Source organism: Hipposideros armiger, unplaced genomic scaffold (genome assembly GCF_001890085.2).
Source record: "Hipposideros armiger isolate ML-2016 unplaced genomic scaffold, ASM189008v1 scaffold_383, whole genome shotgun sequence".
NCBI lineage: Eukaryota > Metazoa > Chordata > Mammalia > Chiroptera > Hipposideridae > Hipposideros > Hipposideros armiger.
This window is the reverse complement of record NW_017731733.1, coordinates 1503453-1515816: the sequence shown is the minus strand read 5'-3', so window position 1 is coordinate 1515816 and position 12364 is coordinate 1503453. Positions and strand designations below refer to the sequence as shown.

General features: G+C 39.7%; 1 protein-coding gene across 1 annotated transcript in view; it reads right to left on the bottom strand.

Annotated features, from left to right (window-relative positions):
• The window catches only part of CUBN (cubilin), a 256725-nt gene that overhangs the window by 113395 nt on the left and 130966 nt on the right, over positions 1 to 12364 (bottom strand). Inside the window, exons 32-36 of the mRNA XM_019662920.1 lie at positions 7589 to 7748; positions 5770 to 5883; positions 3883 to 3993; positions 2471 to 2599; positions 1293 to 1425 (exon numbers count right to left, since the gene is read on the bottom strand). Of these exons, the coding sequence (XP_019518465.1) occupies positions 1293 to 1425; positions 2471 to 2599; positions 3883 to 3993; positions 5770 to 5883; positions 7589 to 7748 (647 nt within the window). The remainder of the gene's footprint in view (positions 1 to 1292; positions 1426 to 2470; positions 2600 to 3882; positions 3994 to 5769; positions 5884 to 7588; positions 7749 to 12364) is intronic.

Sequence of the window (12364 nt, the reverse complement as noted above, 5' to 3'; positions counted from 1 at the left end):
AGGAAAAAATTCCATATTATATATTATATATTACACATATATTTACATATATATTACATATATAATTACATATCTACATATATATAATATATATATATAATAAATGTATATTACATATACATTTCCTCCCATACAGAAGTTTGTGCCTTTAGTAAAGACAAAAGCAAACAAAAACCTCTTTTCGATGTATCAATTTAAACTTGCATTGCCTTTCAGGCACTCAGAGGCTGTCTTTGTTTTACCACAATGCCGCTTGTAGCCTGAAGAGGCGCTTTCTGATGGATGGACTGAAAGAAAGCAACTTGAGATGCTTGAATGTGGTCCACAAACAGGGCTGTGCTCTCCCGTTTTAAATCTGTTCCTGATGCACAGAATGGCAAGGCCAGGAGGAAGAGCAAGGCTTTTTTTGAATAAACAGGCCAAGTGCTCTCAAAACAATCTTCCTCTCTCCACAGTAACTTATTATATTCTCTTCCAAAGCAGAATTAGTAATCCCAACCAATGCCCAACCATAGGTAATACAGTATAATAAATAACTGTTCATTTAAAATGTCAGTTTAAATACCAAAGTCTTATTGTTCAATATTTGTTAAGCATCGTTACCAATGTGTGGCATGTCACAGGTTCCTCTTTACTGAGGATTAAAAAGTCCCATTTCACTTACCATGTGCTTTTCACCATCTACATCTCGAAAATACATTATTGTTGTTTAATTTAATCAAAGGCCACTCAGAACGTGGTGGGAGCCCAGTTCCACACCTACAGTCCATATTCAAAAAGTCTTACAGTTCAATGAGGAAGAGAAGAGTGATTTTACAAATCAACCACTAAGTTCCAAAAAAAAAGTTACCAACTTTTTTTTCATTCTTCTGGTAGGAGAGGAAGCGGGGGTGAGGTGGAGATAACGTATGTGGGCAAGAAGCCATAACTGAGATGGGATTTCGGCTAGAAGAATGTTAGTATTCTCTGGAAGGATCAAAATGTTTCTAATTTTTTAAAAAAAGATAAATTCACTGTTCTCTGAAAATGTACACTTCACAAATTAAGTCTCAGGCATGTACTTCTGTAATATCAGGCAGGACTCTGGAACTATTCTCAAGAGAATTTTCATGTTATTTATAACCCAAACTATGACTAAACCAGAGGAAATTTGGAAACAGACTCCCTAAACTTCCCACCGTATTCTCTAACAGTTGCTGGGACACATATGCTGTGAGTTGTCCATCCTATTTGTAACAGTGCTTCCTTCCTGCAGATTCACTGAAACAATACACCATAAAAAAAGGATTTACATAAAAGACAGCTGGAGCCGGTTGCCAGGGGAACTGACAATCTTCCAGACACATTCCACATTAGAGGGATAAACTTCCGGGTAGCCAGGGCTGTTGAAGCTGCCTTCAGCCATGTGGAAGTTGCCACCACAAGCTGGAAGGAAAGAGAAACACAGTGAGTGCCAGAGCCAAGATCAAATACAAGACACCACAAGATAAAGGAGGAAGAGCACTGGAGACCCTCTTAGCGGTATCAAAAGAGCGCCTATTTCTATTTCACATTAAAAAAAAAAAATCCATGTCATGTGAAATAAGAAAAAGATTCTGAAAACTGAAAAATAAAAGCCACAGGGTATGGCAGATCAGAAGAAACCTCTGTAGTTTCTTTTCTAAAAGCATTTTCTCCCTGTGAACTAGAACTTTGTGTAACAAAAGACTTGTTTTAATCTTACAACCCACTCAGTATTTCTGACCAGGATGATTTTCAACCCTGGCCTAGAATAGAAGGCAGTATTCCAGCTCTTTCCTCTCAGGAGAACACTGAAACACACACACACACACACACACACACACACACACACACACACACACACCTTCTAGGTGTTGTAAAGCTTCTAAATGCTAATAACAAGGAAGCTGGCAGATGATAAACAGCGCTTTGCTGGCTAAGAGGCCTGGTACTAGGTGGATCCATTTTCCCCTTCTGCCCACCTGCCACCATCCACCTAGCCATCAATGACAACACCCGGATCCTGCCTGAGCCCAACTGCAAGGCCAGAGAGGCTGGAGAACAGCAGTTGTCCATCCATAAGAGATGTCATCAGATGTTGCCAATCGGGGGCTGCTTTAACGAACATGATGTGGAGGAGAACACCAACACACAGCCATCCAAGATCCTTCCAACCAATTCTCCCCACTTCCAGAGTTCACTATTAGCAGCTTTAGCCCCAATAACCAAGGTATGGAAACTCCCCAAGTGTCCATGGGTGGATGAATAATAGATAAGAAGATGTACATGATTCAGTACTGCTAGAATTTACAAGTATGTTAACCTTATATGGATGAATGTACGGTTAGTCACAGGGGTGATCTCAGGAAACTAGCTTCCAACTCTAAAGGTAAGACTCTCAAATAACAAACCAAGGATTTGGACCACATTCCTCGGAACCAGGTAGCGTCATTTGCTAACGTGTTCTTACCTGAGGATGATGCGGCAAATGTAGCATGGAAACCATCAAAATTCCCACCAGAATCAGAGATGAACCTCAGCGTCAGAGCATTGCTGAAGGAAGTGATGGGATGGGGCATGGTAGTACCACAGTAGCGGCCTAAACAAAGAAAAGAACGACAAGGAGAATGGACGATGACATGGCATAGGCCACTATTTCTAACAAACATGTATCACGTGAACACACAAGAACCCAAGCGAACAGAAGAAATCACTATTAGGAGAAACCTTTGAGTCAGGGTCAGTGTTGGAGACAATACCTGAGAATTAAAAGTACACTATAAATACAAGCACAGGGGAGATGATTTATAAACATTAGGAGACAAGAAAAACGTAGGTGACCTGGCTCCAAATGTAACTAATGCTGAAACCTCTAGCACAGTAGGAACCCACACAAATAAACATACCAATGCTTAAAAGCAAAATACTGTAGCAGAGAAAAGTGTGGATGCTAGAACCAGAATACCTGGATGCAACTCCTAGCTCTGCCATTTACCAGCTACGTGACCTGGGCAAGGTACTTAAGTTCTCCGTGCCTCAGTTTCCCCACTTGAGAAATAAGAATATCAGTAATCATAAGGGTATGAAGATTAATTTACTATTTACTAAATTCTTAGAATACTACTCAATACAAGGCGAGGTCTATGTAAGTGTTTATTAAATAATATACCCTCATCTCAGTCAAATGCTTACAGATAAAAATCACAAGCATATTCCACTATTGTCTCAGGCACTGTGCTGGGCACTAGGAATAAAGCAATGATCAAAACAAAGTCCCTCCTCTAGAGAGCTCGTCTTCTAGTGCAGGAAGAGCCACTTAAACACCAGGGATTCACTGAGGATGTTTAAATAACCTGAGATTAGTTTGCTTGTGGACGTTTCAGAAATCAGATAGCAGCAATGTTTAGTTGGACTGAGATGTCTTACAAACCAAATTCCAGATTATTTATCTATTTATGACAATTTTTTTTTTTTTTTTTTTGCTTTTACTGAGGTCAAAACCAGTGGGGCAGAAAAAAAACTATGCTCAATGTGAATATCAGAACTGTGGTCAAATATTAACATGAAATTTCTCACAGAATGTTATCAAACACTGGGGGTAGACTGCATTTCACTACTATCTAAAGCAGTTGCAACTTTTAAAATTAAAAAAAAACAAAAACAAACAAACAACTATTCAAATCCTTGTGTATGAACAAGATGAGATTCTTGAACCTCGCACGTTAAATCCTGCTTTCTTACCCCCTAATTATCTCGATTTGGCTTCTGCTGCTCTTCGTGTTTACTGGAAACATTCTAACCTTGAATGACAGAGTACACCTATGTAAGACTATAAATAAAGTGCAGCCCAGGCCACAGATGGACGAGTGAACACCACAGTACCTCGCAGGGGCGCGTCATCATAACCACCATCCAAAATTTCTAAGAAGTCTTCGGTACATGTTGTGCTGCTTTCCAGTTCAAAGTGGGTAAAGGAGAGGGTAATATGATTGACTGTAAGAAAAAAGAGAAGGCCATTTAATAAAGCACTGGCAACCAAACATGCACGGAGAGAAATTCTACCTCTGACAATTTCACCTGTGGGGTCACCATGGAAGAAACGATTTGGTAGATTTGTACAGAGGTTAAATGGATGAAGATAGAAAGGGACCACCACTCTGCTAAAAGGTTTCCTCTGACACGTGACAGAATCGATGTTTTTGAATAAGCCTACAGAATCTGAAATGCAAGTAAAGAAGAGGACTCCTGGGCAGGTACACTCCATGGCCTGTGGGGAACGGCCTGTTGGAATACGTAATCTTGACACATTTGTGTATCAGCCACTGCTGTGTTCGTCTCCTAAGTATTTTTCTCAAGAGAACAAGTCCCTTAAATCCTAATTCTTTATGTGTGCTTGGAAATAAGACTCTCTTTTCTCCAGGGCACATATATCCTAGCACCGCCAGTTTAACTTTAAGGCTGCTGCCAGGGCCCTGAAGGTTCAGAGTCATTTATTTATAAAGAAAGCTTTGGATTCCTTGCAGAACACCAAGTGCCTGGATATGGTTTTCTTTTGTTGTTGTGCCAGGGGCCCTAGTATTCAGAAGAGGATCTTTTCTTGTTGCTATCTTTGAACCAGCGAGATCTTTCACCTAAATGCTTTACAACTCATTAGAGATTGTCCTTAAGTTGCAGAACTGCTCTGCTCAAGGCAGAGGGTCTCTTTATCTAAGGTTCAGTTTCTGGCGGGCTGGCAACCTTCTTTGGGGTTCCATGCTCCCAGGTTGCAATTGGCTAAAGGTTACATCACCAACCTCCAAATCATATGCGTGCCAGGGAAGATATCTGTTTGTTAACTCGTAACATCCCTAGGAAACGTGTTAGAGAATATCAAAGCCAAGCTCTTCATTTTTCAGATTAGCTAAGGGGGCTTCATTAGCTTAAGTGACTTGCCTATTGTCACACAGGTCATTAATTATAGAGTGGAGTTGAGAACTTAATGCCTTTCCCACATTATGTCTGAAATCATGAATTCTTTCTGAAAACCTCAAGGAAGGGCAGGGCTCATCCGAAACAAGATCCATAAGGACACTCCTTGCGGTCACTTTGCTTGAGTCCTTAAGAGTCTCCTCATTTTCTTGGTGTGTAAAATGTGGACAGTAATTCTCACCACCCGATTGCTACCAGGTCAGAAAATAAGATTCTAGGATTCCAAAAACAAAATAACGCAAGCACTGATTAAATGTTTCTTCCAGGCCTATGCTGGGACTTTTTATTTTTAATACATGCATTGCAGGAGAGACTGGCTTTTATAATTAGCTTCTGCTTTGATGAAAGACCAATAAGCTCATGGCATTGCATTCCCAAACTATGAGTTATTAATTTTCCAGTTTATGGTTCTTATTCTTTATTTATTCATTTAGCAACTGCCTTGTGCATCAACTACACTCAAGGCACACGTGTGAAAAACTACTATTTATCAATTATTTTTAATTACCCCAATCTCACATGCCTGTCAATAGAGCAAGGTTATAGGTTTTTGTTTTGTTTTTTTCTTTGCTAGGCCTTGAGATTTCAAACAAATTTTAAATTAAGAATAAAAAGTACTTTGCTATCAGATTAGGAAATGCTTGTTCTCGTGCACCTCAGGAATTGGGACTTCCGAAAAGGAAGATGAAGGCCATTCATTGTTACCACTGAGAAAATAAGAACATTATTAGTCATAGAAGGTCTTTCCCACAGACACCATCCATCCTAGAGTCCTTCTCTTTTTTTCTCTTTGTTACTTACATGGAGGCTGAGCTTGAATGATCCAGCTGCAGTTCTGATTGTTTGGATACTTTTCAGGGAACAATGGAGAGGATATCGTACCAAATGAGTCAGTGAGGATGTGGCCTCCACAGGCTGAGGAACACATAGACACACACACATGTCATTGACTTTTGATTTCCACTGGCTGTGCAAAGCAATTACTTGATGAATGAAAACCTGAGTTTTCCTTATTTCTGACACGCAGACCAAGGAAGTACTTTGCCAAAGAAGCTGCACATAAACCATGAGAGAATGGGAACACACTGTACATTTATAACAATATTCTTCAATTACAGGAAGTGGGGGGTCACATAAAACAACAGATTAAATGGCTATGAATTGCCTGAATCACTCAAACAGAACTCTGGCATTGATTCACTTACTCTGCCTACTCATAAATTATAGGTATAGAAATAATATCTTTATGGATTTCTCTTTCTAGGAAAATCAATACGCAATTGAAGAAGACTTCATAAGGATTATCAGAGAGGCACAAAGCTCTGTGGGAGTACAGGAGAAGGACAGCCTGTTGCCAGTGAGTGTAAGAGGCGTCTCGAGGAGGAGACAGTGGCTGAAGGAGGGAACTGGGGGTGCGGAAGAGCAGGCCAGCAGGAAGGCAGCCTGAGCAAAACACAGAGGAGGGCAAGAACTGCATCTACCCAGACTCGGCTGAAGCACGAGGCACTTGGGAACATCAGAGGTGACGCTGGAAAAAAGATCAGGGCAGGTTTCTGGGCCCTTGGGTAACATCTGGAGGACCTTGGGCTCCATTCCCTAGGCAGCACGGTGCCAGGACAGATGTTGGCACCCTCAAGAGCATGACCAGAGCAGGGTTTCTGCGAGTTGACTTTGAAGGAGATGGAGAAAGGGTGGGTGAGATTGAGGTGGCTGTTATAAGTCCAAGAGAAAACCTACTAGGGACATTGTTTTGTTTTGTTTTTTACTCTGAAGCAAAGCATAAGTGATTAACTGAGAAAAAAAAATGGGTGAAGAAACTGTTCTATCTTTGAAAGCACAAAGAGTGATTGATGCATGTAGTCTGTTTTGCTCCAGATTGTACAGTGTGTCTTCAGGAGACCTCAATCCAGAAGCTATCCCTGGCCAGGCTCTTTGTTATAGAATATAAGCAAAGGCCCTGAAACAGACTATATGACTAAACAGACTAAAATTATTTGAAATGACAAGGATCATCTGAATAAAAATCAGAGGCACATCGAAGTGGACCGATAACCTGGGTTCCATCTCTGACAGTGAGATAGAGGGTAAATCTCTCAGAATGACCAGATAAAAGGCAGTGGGTGAAAAGGTGTAGTAAGGAGAACTGAACAGTGATGATTTAAGAAAACAATGGCAAACAACATTGGTTCTTCAGGTTGACTGCTGCAGGATTCAGAAATGCCTTGAGGATTCCAATATGACTACATTCCAAGAAAGTCTTGTAATTTATAGTGTAAGACCTTGGATAAATGCTAGGTGACTTATTATGGATGAATGAATTTGGACTTTTTTTTATCATATCTCTAAGAGTAAAGCTACCTTTAAGTATTATTCTGAAAACATGTTTGAGAGCTACAGAGATCCAAAGGAAGTTTGCACCCTCGAAGTTTGACAAGGGTACATTGAAAGGATCAACAACTGGAAGAATTGCAAATCATAGTGTTTTTGGTTCTATTCCAATTGCTGAGGAAGTACAAAGTTGGGATCAATTTCTAAGGGCCAGTCGCATTTTATGACAGCGCCAAGAGGGGCACTTCAGAGCAGATGGCCTGGGCCTCGGGGAGGCCCGCGTGGTACTTGCCTTGCCTGAAATGAGCTCGGAAGCCCCGGTTCTGTCTGGAAGAGCCAGACTGAAATCGCACAAAAAGGCTGTTTCCTGAAGAGATGATGGGGTTACTGGGCTGCTGTCTTCCACACACACCAGCAAGGCGGGTAGTGGCAGAGCTGAAACCATCATATGCCTACAAAGAAAGACAACAGGGAAAATAATGGGTCAGAACTTCATCCTTACATCTAGGAGGCCCACATCCCACGGACTATCTGCACGCTGGTGAGCTAGTAGAAAACAACACATTTGCTGGATCTAGTGCTTTATTTTGTGGTCGTCTCACACAGTTCCATGGGAGTGTCTGAGTCCTGGGCTATTTCTAGGGATACTCTAGGGATCCACTAGGAGGGCCTCTTTCCAAAACCACTATTAGTCCTCTGGATGTCTTTATAAATGCCATTGCTTTAATAGCCCTCCACCACCCCTAACTCCAGGGCAGTCACATCATGGGCCACACCCACAACATGTGCTGAAAATGTCTGAGGCAAGAATAAATACAGGAGCAAAAGGGTGAAAACACAATGATGAGTAACCATTCATTTTCAGAAACCCAACAGTTGCTGTCACTATTTGTTCTTCATAGGGCCATGGTAAAGAAGAAAGAGACATGGCAGAACTCCTTCAAATGATATAGTGATGTAAGTCTGGTTTAGAAAATTACCTCATAAAATTAAGAAAATATATTGGGCTCTGTCTGCCCCAGTGCCGTGCTGGGACAAGGTGACCTCCCATACTTACCAAGGGACTAGAGTTTACGTTACACGCACCTAACAGTACTGTATTGTTTGTGAAATTCAAGCTTGCTCATTTCCTTGGAACTCTGGGTGTCTGGTATGAATTTTTAAATTCTCTTATGTGTAAAGCAGGGGTATATGAGTTATTTTTCTTTGGGTGATAATAATAATAGCAACCACTCATTAAGTGCTTACTATGAGCCAGGAACTGGAGTCAGCCCTTCATGTACACTAGCTCATTTTCTCCTCCCAACAAACACTCCATTTTTAACAAGAGGACAACTGATGCAAAAGAGCATAAGTAATGTGGCCAAGCCACACAATTCCTAAGAGGGAGGTCATGATGAAGCAGACAGTTAGATTCTAGAGTACACAGTTGAAATGCTCATGGTGTCCAATGCACAATATCAATTATGTAGGATAGACATGTCAACGGGCCCATCACCAGAGTGGGATTAAGCTATGAAATTAAAATATGGCTGTTTCATTCCAAATAAACTTTCATTTATATATAATAAGAAAGTCTTGGGAAAAAATTAAAAGTTCGGGTATTTAATGCAAGGGAGGTACACACTAATGACTTTAAATATCTAGTGATGATCATAATCAGTGTTCTCTTTACCACGTAAGTGTGACTGGGAGGCTATTCTCAGTTTTATATAGTATATAAGTACATGAATCAAAGATTAATAGAATTTTTAGCTCTCTCACGAGGGGGCTAAAGATTTCACAATAATGAATTTTAAATACATGTGGTTGTGGAGCAGGAATTATTTCCTTTCTGTTTCCTTTTTTTTTCACTTAATGTTCAAATTTTAAACTTATATATCCAATAAATAAAACATTAAAACTGAATTTTATTGAACATTTAGAGACGAATTAAAAACTAAATTACATTTTATTCACCAATTCAAAATATAGTTTTCAATCTAGTATGACTGCTTCTTTTGAACACTCCGGACACCTTAAATAGTAGCCAAAATAACATATAAATCATCATCACAAAACCTCTTACTACATTTATACTTCAATCTGCTCTCAAATATTATCATCATTGGTTCAATTCAAGACTTTATCATCTCTATACTTGGTTTTCTACTTTCCTAAGGTGAAATCTATAACAACCTAGATTTCAGTAATGTTATATTAATACTATCTTGCTTTATTTAGAGAATATCTTCTAGAACGTCTGGTTTACAGGGTTTGGGAAATATATCAACTGATTCTTGGTCAAGACTACTTGCTTTTCTTAATTTGTTTGTTTGTTTGTTTATAACAGCATTTCTCAAACTCTAGTGGAACACTGGAGTTCTGTGAGGTACTGTATTTCCCCATGTTAAGACGCATCTTAATTTTGGGGCCCAAAATTTGAAAAAAAATGTATTACATAAAGTGACTGAACTCAAGTTTTATTCGTCATAAAATTCATACAACTCCTCATCACTGTCAAAACTCCCAACCATTAGCTTGTCCTCATCTGTGTCTGATGACGAAACACTGTCTTAATATATTGCCTCGTCCTCAGTTCCATCTATGGCATTTGAAATCTATACCCATGTATAAGACGCACCCTGTTTTTAGACCCCAAACTTTTCAAAAAAGGGTGTGTCTTATACATGGGGAAATATGGTATACAGACACCCTCACCAAAGAATAACTACAACACATTCATTCAGAGGATTTTTTACAAGTCCATGAACTTACAAAGGCAACACTTTTCTAGTATCCTTTATTTTTCCCCAAATTCAGAGGTCTAGTGAGTAAATAGATATTGTTTCTTGCCTTTATAAATTCTCTTTTTATCTCTGAATGGTGGCAATCCTCGTAAGGAAAAAAAAAGTAAGGTAGAAAGTTAAGGCTAGAAACTTAAGAAAGTCACATGAATGAGCCATTGCCCTGGGGATCCTTTGAGAGGCACATCTTCTATGGGGGTCTACGTGTTTCCCAGACCTCCGGCCACCAGAGACCCGGGAATTACAGGACCTCTGTGAAATTCATATGGCTGAAACATTGCTTCCCAAGGAATGGATCCAATGTAGGTTTCCGAATGCCCCTGAATCCGAAGTATATACCAATGGCACCCTAAATTTGATTAACAACTGTACAAACGCTATCACACACATCCTAACCTAGTCCTCAACACCACGTGATTTTTTTAATGAAGAAAGTTAGACTCAACAAATATGTTAGCTATTCAAGTATTGTCTCATCCAATGGGCACTAGTGACAATGGAAGCTAGTGATCCAAGATCATACAGCTAGTGAATAGCAAAGTCAGGAACACAATTCTTCTCTCTCCAAATTCTACATTATATATTTTACTTTTTAAAATGCTTGTGAGAATTATTAAGTTGCATGTATGGAATTTTTAGTGTATGAAAGTATAACCTCTCAGGTTATCAAGGAGACAGTTGATTTATTTTTTTTTTAAATTTGGAATAGTAATTCTTTTATTTGAGAGTGTTCTTAACTCTCAAGTTCTTAACTTGTAATATCAAATTAATTTAAGTTTTAATTTTAAAAGTATGAGAAAAAATGCAAGGAAAAAAATATGAGAAACCTTGTTCCTATTTATTTAAAGAGGCCTATGGTCAGAATTCTAGGGACCAACAATTTGAGAAAATAAAGGACCAAGCAAAGCAATCCTTTTGCCTTCCCATCCACTTAATGATGATAGAAATATGTATTATTTAACAGTATGCATTATTTAGAAGCTGGTGCCAGAATCCCTTTGAGAGAGAAAAAACAGTCTTTATTTAGCAAACCACCTCACAGGTTCTCAGAGAATAGCTGTGAAAGGAAAGAGATTATGTTATATGACTGTGGACAAGTTCTTGTTCTCTCTATCCCTCAGCTTCCTAATCTGTAGAAGGGATTGACATGAATACATAGCTCATATTGGTCATCATAATGAAATGAGTTAAAGATAGAAAGATAGAAAGTACTTAGGATAGTTCCTGGCACACAGTAAGTACTTAATAGATAGATATTAGCCTCGATGATTAAAGTCAGACAGAGGGATAACTAAATTGCTGTTTAAGAAATGAGTCAGGTTTCGGAGGGAGGGAACTAGAGAACTATCAAAGCAAAAACAAAAAGAACTCCAAGGGTGGGCATCTTCCAGCAATGTACGATGAGGTGGGAACGTGAGTAGGACACACAACACATGTAAATTACCCAAGTGGGACTGTGGGGGTGGCAACCTCTGACCTGACTCCAATGAGCCAGGCCCTTGTGTAATCTCCTGGAGTATGGCATGGACCTCATGACTTGCTTGTAATACATAGATTACAGCCAAAGTAACTGGATGTCACTTCCATGATTAGGTTGTGATAGATGGACTCTTCCATCTTCCTAGCACTCTCCCTCTTGTTGGCACTCTAGTTTGCACTCTGTTTTGCTACCTCTGAGGAAGCAAGTTCTGTGCTATGAGATACTCTGTACAGAGGTCTTCATGGCAAGGAGCTGAGAGGGGCCTCTAGCCAATGGTCTGTAAGAAATCCAGTCCTTCCAACAACCATGTGAGTGAGCTAGGAAAGGCCCAGGTAAGCCACACCTGGGTTCCTGACCCAGAAACTGGAAATACTGTTGTTTTAAGCCATTAAGTTTTGGGATAATTTGCTATGAAGCAATAGAGAACTATCACATGGGGAGTGAAACAAGGAATTGAGGAAGGAATGTGCCATGGATTTTTAAGGACAAGGAAGTCTAACATCACATTTTAATTCAACTGCTACACTGCTTTTTGCAGGAATCGCCTGCCAGCGCTTAAACTATTTAGTCAAAGTCTACTGCACCAATGAGGCTCAAGCGTGTGGTATTTTGGATAAATAAAAAAAAGAGGTCCAAATTCCAACTTTCTCTTAACAAGGGGTAGAGAAAAAGGGAAAAGAACCATAAGAAGAAGTAAGAGACAGAAGGCTTGAATTTTAACAGTGGCAAGAAATGGACACCTGGGTGAGCACCTCCTCTCTGTGCCCTCACTTCTCCACACAGGTGTAAAGGAAATAAGTCC